The sequence below is a fragment of the Apis florea genome, unplaced genomic scaffold (genome assembly GCF_048593485.1).
Source record: "Apis florea isolate Af1SG1 unplaced genomic scaffold, ASM4859348v1 contig_3203_pilon, whole genome shotgun sequence".
NCBI classification, from domain to species: domain Eukaryota; kingdom Metazoa; phylum Arthropoda; class Insecta; order Hymenoptera; family Apidae; genus Apis; species Apis florea.
Window position 1 is genome coordinate 4,954,875 of NW_028256723.1, and position 22,960 is coordinate 4,977,834.

Here is a 22,960-nt window from a genome sequence, read left to right on the forward strand (position 1 = left end):
CATATATATATTTACGTTCTAAAATTTAGTTTCAACTATTAAAGTTAACTTTTATATTTGTTTTTTATTTTTCTATATATGTTTATTACTTTCTTCGTTAAAAATATTTTCTATTAAAATATATCATAACAAATATTCAATTTTTTTTTCATAGTTTCGAGGAAATTTCAGTGTGTTCGAAACGTATCGATGACTCTGAATATGTTCGTCTTTTAACTATGGATATGGCATTCAAGATGTTAACAAGTGGTCGTGCAGATCTCATAGCTCAAGCTATACCTTTGTTGCCATCAACAAAACTTAATACTGTGAACGATAATGGTTTTACTGCATTAATGATAGCATGTATAAATAATGATGAAACAGCTGTTCTAGCATTATTAGACGCTGGCGTTGATTTGAATATCGAAAGTCCACCTCCAACTACTGGACAATCAGCAAATACACCTTCCAAAACACCAGTTACTCCAAATATATCAAATGTTAGAACTCCAGTCGCATCATCATCATCTATAATGACTCCAGGAAAAAATATGCAATCTCCAAATTCGTTTTCCAGTTCACCAAACATATCCAATAGTATTTCTAATAACATATGCTGCAATCAATCTGGATTCAATGCAGAAACACAACATTGGACTGCTTTAACTTACACAGCATTATTAGGACATTGTAACATTGCTAGAATATTATTAGAAAGAGGTGCAACTGTTGAAGGTGGTGCTAAATTAAGCGAAGATAAATCCACGGTTACGCCATTGCAAGCAGCTACGGCATCTGGTAACTCTGAAATGGTAGCACTACTTTTAGCTCATGGAGCCCAACCATTTTTATCAACTTTGATAAAAGACTCATTTTCATATTCTGGTTCAGCTCAACGTGGTTGTTATAGGCAAGTAAAACGTATCTGTTTATCCTAATAAAAACTTTTAACATTTCAATCAAGTAAAATTCGATAGTTTTTGATTTTGAGAAATCAAAATAGGAATATTTTAAATAATTTTTAAAAAAATTCATCATTTCATCCTATATAAAAAAATTGTTTAAGTAATTAAATTGTTTAAGAACAATAAAATGAAGTTAATTTATATATTTATAGTGCAATATCAGTAGCAACAGTTCATGGTCAAAGGAATTGTCTACATCAATTGTTATCTCATCCATTAAATTTCTCGGCCAAACGAGGAGAAAAAGAAGTATTATCATTAGAAGAAATTTTGGCAGAAGGTAGTGCCAATACTAGTCCACAACAACAAACTGTAGACGGAAGAGGAAATAGAAGAGAAGGAAAAGAACCAGTTTTTAATAAAGTTCAAAATAAAGCTTTACAAGAAGCGATGTATCATAGTGCGGAAAGCAACCATTTAGGTAAAACAAAAATTTGAAAATGACTATTTGAAAAAAGAATTTTAAATATATCTATACAAAGAATACTTAAATATAATTTTGTAGATATCACAATGGAACTTCGTGGATTAAAAGTGGGTTGGACATTACATTGTTGGATGCATAGTTTAGCAACAGCTCATGAAATGAGATTAGATTCTATAATAGATCAATTGCTTCAAGATTTTCTTCAAGTATGTCCAGATGATTATTCAACACAGTTCGTACAAGAATGTCTTCCTTTATTATTCAATATTTTTAGATACAGTAAGGTAAGTCATAGTTCAACTTGATTTTAAAAAGATTATAATAAAAAATATTTTTTTATATTTTTCGATTTGTATTTTTTCTACAGAAAGAAGGTACGACGCTTCTTCTTGCAGATATTTTTTGTACATGTTTTGGATGGGAACCAATAAAACCCATTCGAGACACAACACTTTCTAGTGGATCTAGAATAGATCCTAAATTTGTAAATAATCCAGAATTAAGCGATGTACAATTCAGAGTAGAAGGCAGAGTTTTCTATGGTCATAAAATTGTTTTGGTTACATCATCACCGAGATTTAGGAATATGTTAAGTTCGAAATTGTGTGAGGGAAATCCTCCTATTGTACAAATTAATGATATTCGTTATCATATCTTTCAGGTATGTAATATTTTAAAAAAATTAAAGAATTTTAACTATTTAAAACTTAAATTTGTATTTTAATATTTAGATGGTTATGGAGTTTTTATATCATGGTGGTTGTGCTAAATTAGAAGTTAATCAAAGTGACGTTTTGGAATTAATGGCTGCCGCGAATTTCTTTCAATTAGATGGTTTACTTAGGTACTGTGAGGCACAATGTTCTTCAATGGTTGATCTTGACAATATCGTTTCTATGTACATTCATGCAAAGGTATTTTAATTAAATATTTTATGTATATAATATATGTATATAATATAATATTATAACGTATCTTTTAATAATTATTTTCAGGTTTACAATGCTATGCAACTTCTGGAATACTGTCAGGGATTTTTATTACAAAATATGGTTGCTTTATTAACTTATGATGATTCAGTAAAACGTCTATTATTTGCCAAGAAATTGCCTAATCATGACGTTCTCGCAGGACTCCTTCTTACTTTGCAAGCAAGAATAAAAGCTAGACGATCTCAACAACAAAATAAATTAAAAACTTAGAAATATTATGTTCATATTAGTATTATAATTTTTATTTTTTTCTGTTGTTGTCTTTTTGTAATTTTCAATATATTCATATATGATTATGATTTCAATTTAAAAAAAAAATGATACATAAATGTATTAAGACTGAGTGCTTCATGAATCATTTTCAAATTTTTTGTCAAATATTTAAGTATAATTGTGTTATATAATATTAATTAATATTATTAATTAATATAATATTTGCATTTTATTCAAATTAGAACATGTTTCTGTTTCATTCTTGTATGATATTTTTTGCTACATATTATAAATGTATATTAGATATTGTTCAAATCATATAAATTTCGTTGTTAATATGTTATATATAATATATATATTATATATAATATATTATATATTGTTCAAATATATAATTTACGTTATTACAAATAAATCTTACATTTATAAAAAATAAAAAATTTAATTTTCAAAAATAAATTTGTAATCATAAATTTTTAAATAATCATGTAAATATAAAAGTGATTATTATTATAATTATAAAATATAGAATATAGTATATGTTATAGAATAAGTTCATAGTGACATTAAACCATTAATATATATAATAAATAAATATATATATTATGTATATAAAATAAACTAAACACAATTTAAATAAACATAAACAAAAAAATGTAGTAAAAAATATTAAAGTGCTATCTCATGTATTGATAATATCATATAATTTGTACATCTCGATTACAATAAATTATAAATATTGTGATAATGAAAATATTAAACAATAATTGTTTTTAAAGCTTAATAAAATTGTTTATATTTTTTTATCATATTTTTATTTATATATAATTATTAAACTTGATGATCCTTATCACAAAAATATTTATAATAGAAAAAAAAAATTTGAAACATAAAAAAATTAATACAAAACTATATCATTCAATAATTTTTAAAATCTTTTATTAATATATATATGTATATATATATATATATATATATATATATATATATATATATATATCTTTTCATATTTTATTGTTTCTACATTCAAATAAATCAAAATTGAATTTTTTTAATAAAATATTATAAACAACATGATACATTTTAAAAGAAAAAACAAAAGAGCGAAACGTAATTCAATTATTTAATACAATAAAGCATGATAGAATTCATTATTCTACAAAACAATTGTCATATGTATATACGTTAACGATATAACAATATTAGTATCATATATAATGCAATTTATTTTGAATGTCAGTGGTTAGTTATATATATACAATATTCAAGTTATAACCTTAATAATAATATAATCACACTGGATTTTTAGATTTTGGAATGCCTAATAATCATATAAGAGTCAAATCGATTCACAAGAAAACATTGAAGAAAATGGTTGTCTCAATCTTATGATAATTAATCGTATTATTTTTTTTTTTTTCATTATTAATGTTGCATGCTTTACCAAAGATAACACAATCCATAATAAACAATATCATAATTCTACTAAAGAATGATTATAAAAAATTATATATTCACAATTTATACAATTTAGTTATACTTAGACTAAAATGTGATGTTTTTGTCATTCCTTATATATTCATAGAAGTTTTTGTTTCAATAAATTATTAAACATAGTAAATAAGAATTACAATAATAATATAGTTTTTTTTGAAAATGTGAACTTGAAAACAGTTTTGGAAAAATTAGCAGTAAGTATCTTCTATATGATGTGATAAAGATCTTGTAATACAATGCATATTTTTAATATTTTCTCTTAGTACCTGTATTCATATACATATAAAAAAGTAAAAAATCAAATACATAAAAAACATAAATCATTATTTTTTCCTTAATATCACATATTTTATATTGAAGTGACTAATCTGTAAAAGAAGTTGTGTATGTATATATATATACATACAAATATATATTAATTTATACATAACTTTGAACATATGTAAAAAAATGAAAAGCAATAAGTAATTGATTTGATTATAATTTAATTTCCATTTTAATAATTTATATTTCCAAATTGAAATAAAAAAAATATAATTATAATAATATTAGTTTTATATAATATTAATATATTAATATCAATATATGATATTATTTTTATAACATAGCATTTTTTTATTTTATTTATATATAATATAATAATAAAACAAATTTTTTTTTATTTTTTAAAATATAATTTTTACTTATCACTTTTCATTATACTCTATTGATTAATAAAAATTGAGCAAGAAATATAGGTAACATTTATGAATAACAAAGTATATGCAATAGAAAATTACATTTAAGTAAAAACATATTATAAAGTAGCATTTATAGTATGCATAGAAAATGCAAACAAAAAATTTGTTTACAATATATTGTCTATATTAATTTTTTAATATTGATCATTTTAGTGCCACATTATTTATTTCATATTATTTATTTCTAAGACAAATTCATGTCTTATAATTACTTTATGTATTTATTTATAATTTTTTAACATTGATCATGAAATATTGAAAGTATTTTTTAATAGAATTTTCAAGATAAATAAATAATTTTATTATTTAAAAAATTATTTAATAAATGAATAATTATTCAATGATAATAAGAATCAAATTGTTGTAATTAGTTAATAGAGTATATATACTTTTAATTTAAATTTTTAGTAAATAATATATGTTACCATAAAATTTGAAATTATAATATAACATTAACATTTTACTTAAACACTTGTTGTATTTGTAATGCTGTACAATTTATTGTGAAAATAATGTATAATACAATTAAAATTTATCGAAGATTTTGCTAAATAATAGGTTACAGGTACGACAAAAATTATTTCTTTATAATAATCAATATTGTGTTAATTTTTTCATGTAACAAAAATAAAGATTTGTTTCTATTACAAATGTTATAAAGAATAATGCAGATACTTAATATCCTTGTACATGTAATTTTAATCTAAATTATTAAATTTTAATTGATTTAAAATGAAAATAAGAAACAAATATGCAATGAAAATAATATATGTTTACAAGTTCAAAGATAAACAAAAATAATGTGTTTGAATTAATCAATTTACAAATGAATATAAAATAAGTCTATCCTCTCCCCATATTGCATATCTGATACATAAAGTGACAATTTATATTTTTCCATAATATTAGTTTTACAATCAGTAAGATAGATTGAGACAACCCTTTCCATTCGCTCGCAGTATCTAGGATAATTAGGAGCGCTAACTTAATTTAGTGACTAGAACAATAATTAATATAATAACGACTATAATTGCGAGTAACAATAGGACAAAAACTTTTCGTCGATATTTACTTTGGTAATTACTTGCCTTGATTAACTCTTGTGCTCCTAGTTCAACATTCCCATGTACATTTTCTATATGATTATCTATTGTATCTATAACAAAAAAAAATTATAAGAAAATTTACAAAAATTAAGTATTTATATGAAATAAAACAGAATCACTTACTGATTGTATCTCCTTGCTGATATACCAATGCTGCCAATTCACGCATTATTTGGTTCACATCCAAAATATCTCCTTCGATCCGTTTTATTCTATCTTCTCTTTCTAACAGTAAACCTTGTTGAAATTCAAGATTCCTACGCATATCAGAAAAATGAAATTACTTGCAGATTACATTTTTATTATTTTTTGATATAATGAATAATGTTATTTCAGAGTTTGTATTAATATGCATTAAAACAAACTTACCACACATTCAAGTGTATTTTATAACTTCTCTATATTAATAATATATGTTGTAATTATTTAATCTTTTCAGTGAAATTTTTACATTCAAGCTATTTCAATATTCATATTATAAAATCCACAAAAATACGCTCATCTTATAAAAATCATGAAAAAAGCCTATTTGAATTTTAAATCTTTAATAAGATTAATAATGTTAGCCATCTCTGAACCCATTGTGTGCAGACTGTGAGAAATAGTCAAGCTTTTTTCACTATTTATATGTGCAAATATAGCTATGTATATTTATTTATAAGTTAATGTATAGTTTACATTCAAACCTTTGTGTCACTCTGTGTTCATCCTCCTGAGCTTGAAGTAAACGTTGTTGTTCCTCTTCTTCTGAATTCATAGGATTTTCTATACTAGTTGTAAGCAAAATATGCCTCTTCATTTTTTCCACAATTGACTATAAATTTTATAATAAATTTCATAATAATAAAATTATACTTCAATAAAATTACAAAATACATATTAAAATATTACTTACCTTTTGCATATCTGAATATCTTTGCAAAGCATCCTTGAAATCAGTAGTGAGTTTCTCAATTTGCAACTTCTGTTGTTTATCACCTCGCCTCATTAACACTGTCAGTCTTGCAATATCTTTACTTGTTTGTGTTACTACTTGATTTGTGCTTAATTGTGTGACATGTCTTATAAAAAATAAATAAAGAGAAAATAAATATGAATAAAATATAAAATAAAGAAATATATATTTTATTATTTATTATTATATATATATTTTATGTAATGAGCTATTAATATTATTTTTATTGTGTTTATATTAACAATATATAATTTTTTTTCATGAATATTTTTAATAAATATTATATAGTCTTACATGATCTTTATTTTAGGTGATATTTTATATTACAATACAATGTAAAAATTACTTACACCTTATCTCTTAGACCCTGATTATCTTTATTGGTTCCAACATTTTTATATGCTCGTTCAAGTGTTCTCCAACTTGTATTAATTGTATATATATTAGTTGTAATATTTTCACTGAGACTATAAAGTTCAGTAGGACTAAATCCTACATCAGGTACATCTGTCCGTTGATCTGTGGACCCATATGTTTGAGAACTATAAGCCATTCTAAAAATAAAAACAAATTGCATTATAATCTCTTTCATTCACAAAAAATTAAAATATTTATGAATATTATAAATTATATTATAAATATTAATGAACATTTTCATCTAACAATTTTTTTACATGCAACTAATGTTTTCATATATAAATATGTAATAAAAGTTTTATGACAAATCTATGAAGAACATTGATATGCTATCATATATATGAATCATTATTAAAACTTTAACAACGTATACATGTACAATAACATTTTTATATATTGTAGTTTATTTAAATTAATATAAAATTAATGTAATTTTTTATATAATTTTTATTATACCATTAAATAAATATATATTTCGTATATTCAAATTATGTATAGAATTTTAATAAAATTCTATATAAATTATGATTTTATATCTTTTGTCGATAATAATACCGTTAATAAATGCAAAATTTATTAAATTACATAAAATAATATAATGTAAATATTAAATGAATATTTTTAAAATTATTATAAAAAGGATATATTAACCCAATAATATCATACAATTTTATATGTTATATGAATGTTATAATAAATTAAATCTTAATCAATGTATTAAAACCATTCTGCGTGATTGCATAGAACAGAATAATCATCTAATACTATATGACGAATATACGAAGAATTAAATTAATGTAAATTAAAAATATAAAGTATAAATGAAAATAAACATCACGAACTGTGCAACAAACCTGAATTATTTTATCACAAATATTCTTAATATCTAAATATAAATTGCTTTATTAATTCACATTTAAAAATCAGAAGAACTATTTTTATGTATCGAATCTTAGAAACTGACAGTTGCTTAAATGATCTAATCCACCGCCCATGTGACAATAGTCTCTTTGTATTCACAGCCGCGAATTTAATAAATTCCTATATTATCAATATTTCACATTTTTAAGTTCTAATATGATAATTGGAAACAAACATTTTAATTAATGTATAATAAAACTATATTTATTCTTTGGTAATAAATTATTAATAATACAATGTATATTTATCGCATTTTAAACTTGCTTGTAATATAAAAGTAAATAACTATAGTTTAACATGTCTATAACACCGTCGATACTACTAAATTCAAAATAATATCTTATAAACATTATTATATCTTATTGCAATATAAAAAAACGAATTATAAATCTTTAAATTTTTAAATTAATTTTTTATAAAAATTTGTTATTAAATTAAGTTAATAAGAAAATTAATTAATAATATAAAATTATTTTTTAACAACTTATAGAAATGTGTCTGAAATGCCGTCTTATATATTACTACCGCTAGAATCAAAAACAAAACTAATAATAAATTTATTTTAATATTTTTTTATATATTTAAAACGATAAAAGTAAAAAAAAAAAATAATAAATTTTTCTGTTGAGCAGTTGAAATCATGAAAAAGCTATCTTCCTGCGGAACCGGAGGTTAGTCGCATGGCGGACACTGGCTTGACAAGACATACGGTACGGAAGTTCCCGAGTACGACCGACAGATTGCGAAAGCCTTCAGAAACAACCGTCGGCCGTAAGTAAACGCTATTGTGATTTCTCATCATTTTAATTCCTAAAATTATGCATTTTTGGTTGTGTGGTTGCCGCGATAACGAATTTAACGCTAGATTACCACGCCGTATATATTTTCTTTACAAAAGATCTTACTAAAAATCTTAAAATTTAATAGAATTTTCTCGAGGGTTGCTTTGGAGTCAATATAGCTCGTACATAGGTCGTGCGTCATGTCGGTCCTGAACGCATCTTCCATTTGTCGATTCTTTATCATATTTTATTAATTGCTTTCAAGTATAACTGCAATCTTTTTACTTAATTAATTAATCCTTGTTTTAGTATTAAAAAAAAAGATTGTAATTCAAGAGTGGTAATCAAGTGTTGTTTTCGAGCACCTACGCAACTTCTACTTTTGACATTTTAATCGGTGTGACTTTTAGCGTAGGTTGTTCTATAGCTTTTTGCATGTTTATTTTATATTTTAAGAACTTTATATTTTAATTCAAAACACATATTTTTTTCTAATGTTTCCGACATGCATGAACATAATTTTCGATGTTTATAGTAATTTTCTTTATATAATGTTATCTGGCTTCCTTTTGGACAAATTTTGAAATTAATACGTTTCCTCAGTATCGATTGTTGGTTGCTTTTCATTCACTTGATTAAATTGAATCGTTATTTTAGAAATTGCTACTGCTTACGTCAAGCATTTCTTTTTTCAAAAAATTATCTATATCTTATTTTATTTTTGAATTTTATTAATTATTTTTCTGACAATATGTTTTATTCGGTTCGATAAATTTTCCACTATTTAAAACATTCATTTTGCAATGGATGCTCGGTAGACTCTTATAAACATACATATGTACAAATATGCATATGTATCATCGATCAATGTGCACGCACACGCATAAGCATGCACGAAACTAAGCAGGCGTATACTGTCATTTCTGACGTTTTGTTAGAATTTTTGTGCAAATATGATTTTAAATTTTGAGTATAAAGTCAAAATACAGAGCAGTAAGCTTTTAAGTATATATTAGATCTATTTTATATATTTAACATTAAATCTGATTCTTTTTAATACTTTATTTTATCTATTTTTTTTAATCATTATTGTCTATTAAAATTAAATTAAAAAATTCAAAATATTAATATTTAATTTTTGCATTATTGGCAAATTAGCTTTTTGCATTTTGGCAATTATTCTTTATCTATTTTCTTTTACCACAATATTGAAAAAAATTAATTTTAATAAAAACTGAAATTATTATATTTTTTAAAAAACTTAAAAGAAAGTTATGATTTTATAATGATTAATGAATAAAGGATTTTATATTGCGAAGTATAACTTACATTAAATTAATTAAAATGGGAATATTTATTTTGATCTGAAGAACTTTGTTATTTTAATTTTTATAATAGTATACTAATGGTCTGGAATTTTAACGATTGCAACATTTAATACTTGGGGCAATGTATTACGCGCACTCATAGCAAACGCATTTACCGTGTGCCTTTAAATGCTCGCCCATATGACTGTTTCTACGTCGGACGTGTGACGACCGTATGTGGCCTCTTTGTTATAGCAGACTTAAACGTTTATCGTACTATGAATAGACGTACTGATTTTCTTTCAGCTGTCCACTTTGTACGACTAATTTGCACTCTGATACGTAATTGTGTCATCTACTAGAAATTTTTTAATTTTTATAAGTATGCACGTATCATTTATGTAGATATAAACGAATAAAAGCGATTATGTCTATTTTACAAAAAATTGCAATTATAACAATAAGATTTTAATTGAATTCGAAAAATGTTTGGGTTATATGAAATTTATTAAACGATGAAATGAATTATATAAATTAAATAATATGAATTATCGTTATACAAAAATTTTTGAAACAAAGAATTTGGATTTCCTTTGTAATGCTATTCCTTTTATAATTATAATCTATAATGTTGGTAGTATTATAATGAATATACTTGTTATCTTTTTTTTTTAAAGACATGTTTTGGAATTTTATTGAAAGTATTTTCTATAGATTGTTTTAAATATGAGGTGAAAATGTTTATTCGATTTTGAAGCATTTCACTTTCTTTTTTCTACAATTTCTGCTGATCTTATGCATTGTCGGCCTTCAAAAGTTGGCACCCTTGTTCTAACTTGTGGAAAGCAACCGTCACGGCGCATCAGTGACGTGTCATGAGGAAACAGAGTATTGGAGTGTTCAAAGTATTCAAAGAAAGATAGCAACTGTTCATTATACATTTCCTTGTTATCTCTTCGTTTACTGACGACACGTGTCTCTCTTTGTGCATAATTATTTTTTAAGGTCTTGTTTAATATCGTTTCAAATAATACATGTTAAAAATATTATATCATTTCTATTCTTGTTTTATTTAATCATTTTTATCAATTTTAATATATTTTAATTTTATTCATATAAAATTTTTATTATATAGTCATTTTTAAAGATATTCTTAAAAGTTAAAAGTTTATAAAATTAAAAAATATAAATTTGTTTGAAATTGAGAAATAATTTCGAAAGAATGAAAAAATCTTAAATTTAAAATTTTTTTGTTTTAGCATAATAAATTTATAAATATAATTTCAACGCATTTAATCTGATATGAGCTATAACTTTGTTTCAAACAATATAATATTGCTGTAACTGTTTCTCTTGGAATTTTGAACTTCCGGTGTCATGATCTCAGAATTCCATGGATATTGGAATGCATTATCTTCGTAATGTGTGCATGTTTTATGTAAATTCATAACTTATAATAAAATCATTTACAAAATTATTTAATTGTTTAAAAATTGTTTAAAAAGAAAAAATTAAAATATAAAAGTGAAATATTACTATCAGTAATTAATCAAAATTTGATCATATATTTACAAAAGCTTTTTCGAATATAAATATTTCATTTGTCACATGTAATTAAAAAATATTCGTGCGATAGATCTTTAAATATATATATTTAAATTTAAATTTGAGCAGATAAATTTAGAGCTGCGAAGAAATTTCAATCGTTATTTTAGTAATTGAACTAGTAGTTACCTTCATAAAACTACTTGTCTGACAACAAAGGTAATATAAGTTTAAAAGAAAACGAGATTGGATACCGGTTTAATGCACTAAAGAAATTTTCAATGCGAAGCATGTTTCAGACGACGACCTTCGTCGTGCAACTTTAAAGCAATTCTTCTTAAGTCATAATGTATGTATGTACGTATTTGACTATGTTTAATTTTCGCTTTTATCAAGTGAGAAACTTTGTACTAATATTTGTGTACTAATTTTTGTGAGTTACATTATTAAACTTTCTATTTATAAAAATTATTCAAAATAACATAAAAAATAAGTACTATATACTTATTTCTTTTATAATATGTTATTATAGTTGAGAATATCAATTTATTCTTAAAATTATTTTAATTAAAAAGAATTTATGTATTTATTCTCTTAGAAAATATTACATTATATAATATTATTAATAATATTACTAATAAAGATGAGCATAACATTGAACACAATACTTGAATTTCATTTATTGTATAAATTATTATAAATAAATTATAATTATATAATATTACCGTGATAAATTATTAATTATATATATATTATATATAAATTATATATATATATTAATCAAATATTTGCAAATTTAAATTTGCATATTTATATTCGCTAAACAAAATTTCTATTTATAGCGAATATGTAATATATAAAAATGATAAGTATTTCTCGTGTTGAAGAAAAATACTTGCTATTTCGCAGAAAAATAACATCGCATGAAGAGCTATGCATAAAATTGATATTGGAATTTTTTTGTTTTCGAGATAAAATCATTCTTTTTCTCAATCCATCACCATATAATTGAAAACAATGAAGGTTTTTCAGCCACGCACCCTAAATACATGGATTGCTCAGTGGAGACGGTCAAAGACGACCTTAGTCGAAGTTAGGACGAAGTTGTCCGACCTCGCCCGATCAAGCTGACGACAGAAGCCGAGATCGGTCGAGGTGAGGCGAGGAAAGGTTCATTGACCGTCTGACCATGAGCCGCGCCCCACATACAATCCTCTCCACGTTCATCGTCCACGGCTTTTGGTTGTTTTGTTCGTAACCGATACCTCAAGATCAAAGCCGTTTCCCTGGAGAAGGTCCTCGTCCTGTCCGTTGAAGACCTTTACTTGTGAGCGCAATAAGGCTGCACACATTAATCTGTGCCTCCTATTGTTAAAAATCTGATTATTATAAGATTAATAAGCAATTGATTCTTTTTTAATTATTATATGCAACATATAGAAGAAAAGCAAATTTATTTTATTCTTTTTTTTATTTGTTATTCTATTTTTTAATGTCATATAAATGGTTTTAAATGTCTGTTCCATAATATTTATTATTAAAAGTGAAACAGTACATATGACACTAAACATGTTTTTGATATTCTTATAATTATTAATTTATTTGTTGGTTATATTTATTGGTTATATTAAAATTTTTTCCATTTCATATTTTACATGATTCAATTTGTAGAAATATGTAACTACGAAGAATTATATTACAACATTATCATATTAAAACATAATCAAAATTTATATTTCTTATCTTTATTTAATATATTTTATATTTTTAGTTTAATTTATTTTTGAAAATAAATTCTTTTTTTATATTTTATGAATATATGTATTACTAATACTTGAAAATCAAAAGAATCTTCATTTGAAATTACTTTTATTATTATTTTATTTTCATGATTTAATCTTTTTTTTTTGATAAATTTTTATAAAAAAAATTTAGTTTATAAAATGTTAATAAAAACAATTTAAAATGATTTTAATAATAGTACTATAAAATTCTCTATATATCTCTTATATGTAACTCAAATATTTCAATAAATATAAATTAGGTTTAATAAATTGAAAAATAACTGATATATTAATGTTGTAAAAGAAGTAAAATTATAATATATTTTTTTTTGGGCTGCACAATAACTTGTATTCTAAGCATTCTAACTGCATGTGTGTTAATACATCATATTTTTGTATCATTAGGTACAAAAGGCTGCATATTAATAGTCAAACATGGATGGAGTAGCATGCGTGTAAGCAATAAATTATTATTAACATGACTGATATTCTTATTGTAATCTTTTTTTGTTTCAGCTTCCTAAAGGAAGATCTGTGTGCTGTGATTTATCACTTAGGAGGCCAAAACACGCGCAACAACGGACAACCCCACAGGATCGGGGGGTGCTTCTCGTGTCTCGGGAGGAAGGTCAGGGTTTACAAAGTTACCTTGACTGTAACAATCATACGAGCTGCTTCTTTTTACACCCAATCAATCTTCTGTGCTCATTTTTACTTATAATACACAAATTAAAAAAATTCGATGCCTTCCAGGGACGATATTCGCTCCCTATCCACTGAGCAACGCTGGATCCCTCCTTCAACTCTTAGACGCGATGCACTCACCCCAGAAAGCAGAAATAATTTCATCTTTAGAAAGGTGCGGGGTATTCTTAATAAGCTTACGCCGGAAAAGTTCGCAAAGCTGAGCAACGACCTGCTCAACGTTGAGCTTAATTCTGATGTGATTCTCAAAGGTGTCATTTTTTTGGTAAGTATTTAGCAATATATAAAAATGGTATAAACAAAAATAAATTTGTATTATTTTTTAAAAAAATATAAGAAAGAATATTCAAAATTGTGCAATCAAATAAATTTTTGAACAAATCAATTCAATAATCTTTCAAATATATTTAGAATAATAAAAAATATATTTATTATAATTCATTTATTATGTTTTTTTTAATTAAAATTTCTTTAACTAATATTATAAGGAAATACATAAAATCTATAAATCTTTTATAAAGTATATATATATATATATACTATGTAATCTATACTATGTAAATCTAACAATAAGATCTATAATAACATGCAAAAATATCAGACCAAAAAGATTTTATATTTTTCTCATTTATTTATGGTATTTCATGGTTATTTATGATATTGAACATCGTACTATATTTTAATCTATTAATCTTTGTTTTTATTTTACAAAAAAATTATTCAAATATTTTATTGCGTTACTATTTACTATTTAAAATATAAACTACTTACTATTAAAAATATAATGATCTATCTTACATAAATATATATTTATAAAATTTTTAATATTCTATTAATAGTAATAAAATATATTGATAATTTAAATATAATAAAAAATATTTAAAAAAAAAATTTTTTAACATATTTTGTTATGATAAATATTTTTTACATATTTATGGATTTTAATTCATATTTTCATATATAAACAATAAAATATTTAAATAATTAATATTAAATAATTTTAATGTAAATCTTATTTAAACAGGAATATAAACATTTTATTATTAATTTTTATTATATTAATATTATATCAAATTACTATTCTTTTAGATCTTTGAAAAAGCACTTGATGAACCCAAGTACAGTTCTATGTACGCACAGCTGTGCAAACGGCTGTCTGACGAAGCTGCAAACTTTGAACCAAAAAAAGCTCTCATTGAAAGTCAAAAAGGCCAAAGCACATTCACAGTTCTTCTTCTTAATAAGTGCAGAGACGAATTTGAAAATCGTTCAAAGGCAAGTGAGGCATTCGAAAATCAGGATGAACTTGGCCCAGAGGAAGAGGAACGCCGACAGGTGGCTAAGCGCAAAATGCTTGGTAACATTAAATTCATCGGAGAATTGGGAAAATTGGGAATCGTATCGGAAACGATCTTACATCGTTGCATCCTGCAATTATTGGAGAAGAAAAGGCGAAGGAGATCCAGGGGGGACACTGCTGAGGATATTGAATGCCTCTGCCAAATCATGCGTACCTGTGGCCGCATCCTTGACTCGGATAAAGGCCGCGGACTCATGGATCAATATTTCAAACGTATGAACTCCTTGGCAGAAAGCAGAGATCTTCCTCTACGCATCAAGTTTATGCTACGTGATGTTATTGAGTTACGCCGTGATGGCTGGGTACCACGTAAGGCTACCAGCACTGAAGGTCCAATGCCCATCAATCAAATCCGCAGTGATAATGAAGAGTCTTCGAGGGGAAATGGCTTCCATAGACGTGAGGATCGTCTCGGAGCTGAATTTTTAAGAAAAATGGGACGTGGCGGATTAGATATGGATATGATGGGAGGTATACCATTAACTTCTCCATCATTTGGCATGCCATCTCCATTCAGCCCCAATGGATTCTCAGGAACTTCAGGGGTTACTTATGGCCGTCATAGTCAACGTAACCAACCTGGTTACTATCAAAACCAGAATCGTCACCAAAACAATTATCAAGGGAAACACAATCAACAACAACATAATTCACCACAAAACTTTAATAACAGTACGTATTATTTGATTAAATGATAGTTTATTGCTGAAATATTATTAATATATTTAATTAAATTATAGATAGCAATAAAGAACAATTACGCTTCAATAAAAATAAGATGTTGATTGGACATCCAGAAGAAGTATCACTAAGACCATCAGCTAATTCTATGATGTTTAAACAAACGAATATTAATCCCAATCTACCTCTCAACAGTGGTATGTATTTTAATCAATATAAAATATTATTTAATTTTTTAGAAATTTGTTTATAATATTTGGTTAAAAAAATATAATGATATATCATTCATTTATATTTTTTTAATTAAATTTAATAAATATATAAATAAATAAATAATTTAAATTTTTATGATTAATACAAATATTTTATGTAAAATTGTATTAATAAAACAATTTTTAATTATTATTTATATTAATAGATCTGTTCCCAGGACGAGCATCAGAAATACCTCTTCTACGTACAAGCACATTAAAACCCAGCTCGCCATTACTGCACAAGGAATTGTCACCAGCAATTGTAATAAAGCAAGGTCCTGTAGATAAAAGAGAAAAAGCTCGTGATAGAAAGGATAAAGGAACTTCTAGAGAGGAGATACTGAAGAAGGTGAATTCCTTAATGGACGATCTTGTTTCGCATACGAACATTCAAGATGCAATAACAGCTTTTCAAGATCTTAAAATACCTGAACGATTTTTACGACATGCAGTTTATACATTATATTCTAATACGTTAGATCGTGGAGATTCTGACCGTGAACTTGCAGCTAAACTTATACTTGAATTGGAGAAAGCAGACGTGATTACTATACAGCAGATACATGAAGGATGGAAAGAACTAGTATCCAATATACCAGAAAAAGAGAGTACTGTGCCTTGTGTAGCTTCTCATGTTGCCTTTTTAACAGCCAAGGCTATTGTGGATAATTTAATTCAATTAACCGATCTTGTCGCTGTGACAGAAAATGGCCAACATCATCCATTATTTTTACTTACACTTCAGCAATTACATAAAAGCCAAGGCAAAGCAAGATTAACACAAATCTTTAATGACAGCAAGGTGAATCTTATCAGTCAGCTACCCGAAGCAGATAAGACAAAAGAAAGACTAGCTGAGATTTTAGAGGACAGAGAATTGACTTTCCTTTATCCACTTCTTAAGATCCAAGGAGATATATGGCGTCAATTAGAATATGACCCAAATCCTAATACTCTTTACAAATGGATCAAAGAAAAGCTAGAACCTTCGCATCATTCTGATTCAGAATTTATTAACGCTTTGATGAATGTTCTCTTAAAATACATTACACAGGTTAGTATAAAAATATATTAAAATTGTTATTATATATAAACTATTTATAATTTGTACTTATTAATTGTATTGTATTTGTATTGTATTTCTTATATATACATATTATATTTTTTAATATTTTGTTTATAAGAGCATTGCAAACATTAATTGCTATTAAAATATTAAATTGTTCAATTTATAAATTCTTTTATAAAATTAATCATGAAAAATATTAATAAAATAATGCTTTCTTAAATGTTTTATTTTTTAAATCTTCATAATATTACTTTTTAAATGTTTTTAATTATAACTTATTTGTTCAAAAAATTTAAATAGAAATGACAAATCATTTAAATAATTTAATTTAAATAATTAAATTTAATAATTTTGATTTATTTTTTAATAACTGTTTATAGAATCACTTTACATCTGAAGGGAAAAAAATAAAAATATGAAAAAAAAGTCAAATTTAATAATTAAATTTTATAAATTCAATCATTAATGTATATGTTTTGATTATAATTAAATATTAATATTTAAATTATTTATATATTTTATATTTTTAGGAAACAATACTGGCACCTGGTGTTGATCCTTCTAGTGTAGGCAAATCAATAATAGATAAAGAAAAGGCATTATTGGAAAAATATGCTCGTTTGATGCGCTTACTCTTCGTCGATATAGAGTCTCAAGTGACAGCTCTCCATGCACTTCAAGCATTTTGGTTTTCGCACAATTTTCCAAAAGGAATGCTATTGCGATGGTTTGATGGGCTTTACCGATTAGAAGTGATTGAAGAAGACGCTTATTTCAAATGGAAAGAATGTGTTACTGATGCTTATCCAGGCAAGGGTAAAGCATTATTTGAGGTAAATAGAATTTTATTTTATAATATTATATATTAAAATTTCATGTAATTCTTAGTTAGTAATGTGTTCTAATTAGTAATTGTAGTATGTTTATAAATTAAAAGTATATTAAAATTTAATTTTTTATTTTTGATAAATATTTTTTAATGGTAATGACTTTGTTATTTTATCACAAATATAAGTATAAATATATCTATGTAAAAACTTTGTCTTTTTGTAAAACATATCTATTATATTATATAGAAGTCTTATAATTTATTAATCAATTATAATAATAATTAATAAGTTATAATAACTAAATAAAAATAGTATATTAATTAATGATAATTAAATGGTGTAGGTAAATAGTTGGTTAACATGGCTAGATAATGCATCTACAGAAGAAGAAAGTGATGATCATAACGATGATGATGACAACAATAAAAACTACAGAATGCAAAAACTGTGAGAAGAATATGTTCTTCCGGCTACCTATAATTTGGAATAGGGTTTTGCTATCTATATTACTGGACCAAGCGGTTTCAGTTTACTAATTGAGTTGTCTCCATCCATTGCCACAAACATCTTGTTAGTCTGTGTCAAGCCCTCGTTCAAAGAAGAAGATGAAGACAAGGAAGAAAAGGACTTTACAATAATGTCCAAACAAAAAAAAAAAAAAAAAAGAAAGAAAAAAAATGGAAATATGGAAAATTTGCAACCGCTCGAGTGGTTTGCAACAGACTTTCTAAGCAAGAAGTTTTAGAATGTTTTAGATAATTGAATATTGATATGATTTGTAATCATATTCGGCCAGCAGATATATCAACATTCGCCGCTGTATGAACATCGGTGCAGAAGGAAACAAGAAAAAAATTAGTCTGGTGATTTGTGTTGTCAAAGTTTTTGTCTAGTATTGTGCATGTGTCACGTTTTTGTAAGTCTTTTTGTCCGCGGCACCAACGAGTCGCTTGTTATCTCTGTGTACCAGCTTTTACATTTATTATGAGGAATTATTATCTATTATTAATTATTATTATTACTATTATATAATTCATCACAACAGTCGAAATACATCTACTTTTCCTAAAGAAACAAAGAAAATATCCATTAGGAACAGGAAACTGACTCAGTAATATATGAAGCGCGATTAATTAATTCTCTCTAAAATTAAAAAAAAAATCAAACAAATGAATTTGTAGATCTTGAAAAGCAAAACTGAGTCATATTTATACACACCAATCAACCAAACCATTTTTGCCCATGTACCTCTATTTGCTGCTCCATTTAATTCTACTCTAACTATTCAATAACAACCAGCAGCCAACATCACAATTCACTTTAACGTAACATTAAAAAAAAAAATTAGTGACATGACTAAATCGTATTATAAAAATAAACATACCTTGGTGTAATTTATTACAGATGGCCCCCTGGTTGTTCTGTCGATGAACCAACAGCCACCTTACCTTCATTTCCTGCCTGTAGTCTTTCCTAATAGAGTTCTATGCATCGACATACAATCTTTTTTTAATTAGTGCGTAACCTTTAGACCGACACGATGCCATAAGTTCGCCTAAAAGAAAGTTAGTGCAATATCGCAGTTTTTCGTGATCGGTGAAAGAAGAAAGCAGACATTATTGATTTAGAAACAAATCCATGGATTTTTCTTACATATTCTTCATTTCCAATTAGTAGCAATTTTAATTGAATTAATCTTTTTAAACTTCTTCTTGTACGTAATGATTATTATATACCGATTAATTGAACATAAGAATTTGGATATATATATATACATATATATATATATATATATTTCTTTCATTTATGAATAATGTTTCAGAACAATGTATATATTAAAATTATTATTATTATTATTAATATTATTATTATTACGATTATTATTATTATTACTATTACTATTATTATTATTATTATTATTACTACTACTACTACTACTACTACTACTACTACTACTACTATTACTACTACTACTACTACTACTACTACTACTATTATTATTATTACTATTATTATTATTATTACCACATTGCTTTTTAATTTTTGTTACCAGATTAAAGTATTCAACTTTGCATTCTTTTTGCTTCATGTACCAGTAATCAGAGCATGATCAGTCCAAATACTTATGTTGAATCGATCATTGTTAAATCTATTTCTTTTTTGAATACATCATTGATACGCATCATTCATAAATTAATCAATCTGAAATTTTCAAAAATATATTCCAGAGTTTGTTTAAAAAAAATCAGTGAATTCATCGAATCATGTGTATCGAATGTGTATTCATTTTTTGTTTTATTTTTAATTCTTGAGAATAATGACTTCATCGTCGCTGCGAAGAATTAATATTAATTTGAAAATATTTTGTGTACATGGAATATATTTAATAGCGATAGTGTAATATTTTAATGGGTATTTATGGTATACTTATGTGTTTTGCTTGTTGCCTTTTTATTATAAACTTGATGAATGAAAAAAAATATTTACATAATAATAATTTAAATATGATAATTAGTGAATGAATAATATCGATTGATACAATTCAATTTTTCAGCATTGTGTTACATGCGATATTGTACTTCAACTTTATTAATTTATTTTTCTTCATATATTATAAATTAATTGAAAATGAACAAAAAAAAACAATAATGCAACATACGAATCATGTATAATATCGTCAGTATTATTTCTCACGTAATGGACTACATTATAAACGTTTTTAATTGATCATAGACATTAAACTGATAAGAAATCTCTTTTATCTTTATCAATAAAATTTGTTCCTAGGATTATCATCTTTATGACTTTGTGTCCATCGCTCTTTCGCCATTCACGGTAAACAAAAATTTATGAAAAAATTGAGTTTCTTATTATAAAAATGCTTATTATGTTTTTTTAAAATTTTTTTAACAATTTTTTTGCTTAGGAAATCTTAATTTTATTTATCGATTTTAAAATTATTTCGAATTTTATAAAAATCAACGTAATGAATATTCACTCTTTGTTATTATTTTGTTGTTTCTTGTTATATTTACTTGATGATTTTTAATAAATGTATTTGGCATATGTATATATATATACATATATATATATACATATATATATACATATATCCATTTATTAGCATAAGAATCTCAATTTATATGTACATCGCTTTGAAATCACGTTTATGTTCTTCATCTCATCGGTTTAAAATTATCGTTATTTTAACGTGTATATGAAAAACGGAGTATACATTTTTGAAGATTAATTCAAAATTGATATGACTTTTTGTGTATATTTTATTTTTTCAAAAATATTCAGATATGTAATACTGTATTAAATTTTGTTTTGATAAATGAATATACATATATAATTCGAGTAGCATACATAAAGAATAGATCACGTTATTTAAACGACATATATAATAAAAAAAAAAGTTTTGTATAATATAGTTCATCGGTTAAAAATTCATCATTGAACTACATTTATATAATCGACAATGAAAGAAGAAAAAAAAAGTGTTTTAAATTATAAATGCGACAGTGGAGTACATTTAATTTTTAAATTTGGAAAAAATATGATTTGACAAATGTTTGATATTTTTTTCAGTACTTATATTTCACGAATATAAATCATTTGATATTTATATATATGTTTAAAAATTAAAATGGTAACCTAATAGTAAAATAATTGCAATTAATAAAGTTTGTAACTGCAATTTTACGTATACGTATACGTATCATCAATTTCTTTGAAGTACGTAACTAGTATACTTACGTGTATCGATAATCGAACACTTAATGTTAATTGATTACGAAAGAAGAATATAGCTCTGCTTTTACTATTTTTATTTACATTTTTTTATGAAGTTTTCACGACAAAAGGAATAATTAAATTGAAATTAAAATTTTGACTATCAAATTGTTAATATTTTAGTACACAAAATAGATTGCTGAATCTGTAAATTAAAATCGCTCAAAATAATTAAAAACAATATTTCTCGTACCAATATTCCTATTTATATATATATATATTGCACATTTAGACATATATAATATAATGAATGAAAACAAATAATAAATATATATGACGTTTTTTGAAATTTTGAGAAATTTATCGAATAAAATAGATAATTTCTACTAAAATAAATAATAATATACTAAATTTACTATTACAAAAAAAGATGCATTCAGTATATATTATTACTGCATGCAATATAGTATTACACATTTGGCTCTAATAAAAAGTATTTATTTGGTGTTTATGTAGAGCCTGTTTTAAAAACATAACTGCGTATACATAAACAAATTATAGATAACTATAAATCTAAATACGTAAAGATATTTTTCCTTGTTTTTCTACGATTTTCTACATTTTTTTCTATTTTACTAATAACATTTACATTAAACTATTGTAATATATTATCAACTGCCATTAGTCTTATAT

The 22,960-nt window shown here is 24.7% G+C and overlaps 3 protein-coding genes across 17 annotated transcripts in view; 2 read left to right on the forward strand and 1 right to left on the reverse strand.

The window, feature by feature from the left end:
• The window catches only part of LOC100871268 (ankyrin repeat and BTB/POZ domain-containing protein 2), a 26,067-nt gene extending 22,677 nt beyond the window's left edge, over nt 1–3,390 (forward strand). For all 4 annotated transcript variants that reach the window (XM_086911200.1, XM_086911199.1, XM_086911197.1 and 1 more), the window contains 6 exons: nt 155–892; nt 1,100–1,368; nt 1,453–1,658; nt 1,742–2,035; nt 2,106–2,288; nt 2,370–3,390. In XM_086911200.1, coding sequence (XP_086767326.1) covers nt 155–892; nt 1,100–1,368; nt 1,453–1,658; nt 1,742–2,035; nt 2,106–2,288; nt 2,370–2,576 — 1,897 coding nt within the window. In that variant the 3' untranslated portion in view covers nt 2,577–3,390. The remainder of the gene's footprint in view (nt 1–154; nt 893–1,099; nt 1,369–1,452; nt 1,659–1,741; nt 2,036–2,105; nt 2,289–2,369) is intronic.
• Syx13 (syntaxin 13) overlaps nt 1–8,526 on the reverse strand; it is an 11,923-nt gene extending 3,397 nt beyond the window's left edge. The window contains exons 1-6 of one of the 3 annotated variants that reach the window (XM_086911202.1): nt 8,149–8,297; nt 7,228–7,431; nt 6,818–6,983; nt 6,609–6,736; nt 6,046–6,179; nt 5,905–5,972 (exon numbers count right to left, since the gene is read on the reverse strand). In XM_086911202.1, coding sequence (XP_086767328.1) covers nt 5,905–5,972; nt 6,046–6,179; nt 6,609–6,736; nt 6,818–6,983; nt 7,228–7,430 — 699 coding nt within the window. In that variant the 5' untranslated portion in view covers nt 7,431; nt 8,149–8,297. Of the gene's footprint in view, nt 1–3,491; nt 5,973–6,045; nt 6,180–6,608; nt 6,737–6,817; nt 6,984–7,227; nt 7,455–8,148 lie in introns of those variants that run through there. The other 2 variants (XM_086911201.1, XM_031916682.2) reach the window with 2 other exon arrangements.
• Nucleotides 8,527–8,882: 356 nt separating this feature from the next.
• Nucleotides 8,883–21,321, forward strand: NAT1 (N-acetyltransferase 1). Of its 10 annotated transcripts, none has more exons than XM_086911208.1 (9): nt 11,154–12,068; nt 12,139–12,206; nt 14,150–14,261; nt 14,387–14,603; nt 15,428–16,370; nt 16,439–16,576; nt 16,798–17,687; nt 18,233–18,535; nt 18,876–21,321. In XM_086911208.1, the coding sequence occupies exons 5-9, from the start codon at nt 15,467–15,469 to the stop codon at nt 18,981–18,983; spliced, it is 2,343 nt and encodes a 780-aa protein (XP_086767334.1). In that variant the 5' UTR covers nt 11,154–12,068; nt 12,139–12,206; nt 14,150–14,261; nt 14,387–14,603; nt 15,428–15,466; the 3' UTR covers nt 18,984–21,321. The 10 variants fall into 10 exon arrangements, with proteins under 10 accessions (XP_012342394.1, XP_012342393.1, XP_086767335.1 ...); XM_012486943.3 differs by lacking the exons at nt 11,154–12,068; nt 12,139–12,206 and adding exons at nt 13,029–13,176; nt 14,039–14,088; XM_012486940.3 differs by lacking the exons at nt 11,154–12,068; nt 12,139–12,206 and adding an exon at nt 8,883–8,986.
• The last annotated feature ends 1,639 nt before the right edge of the window (nt 21,322–22,960 follow it).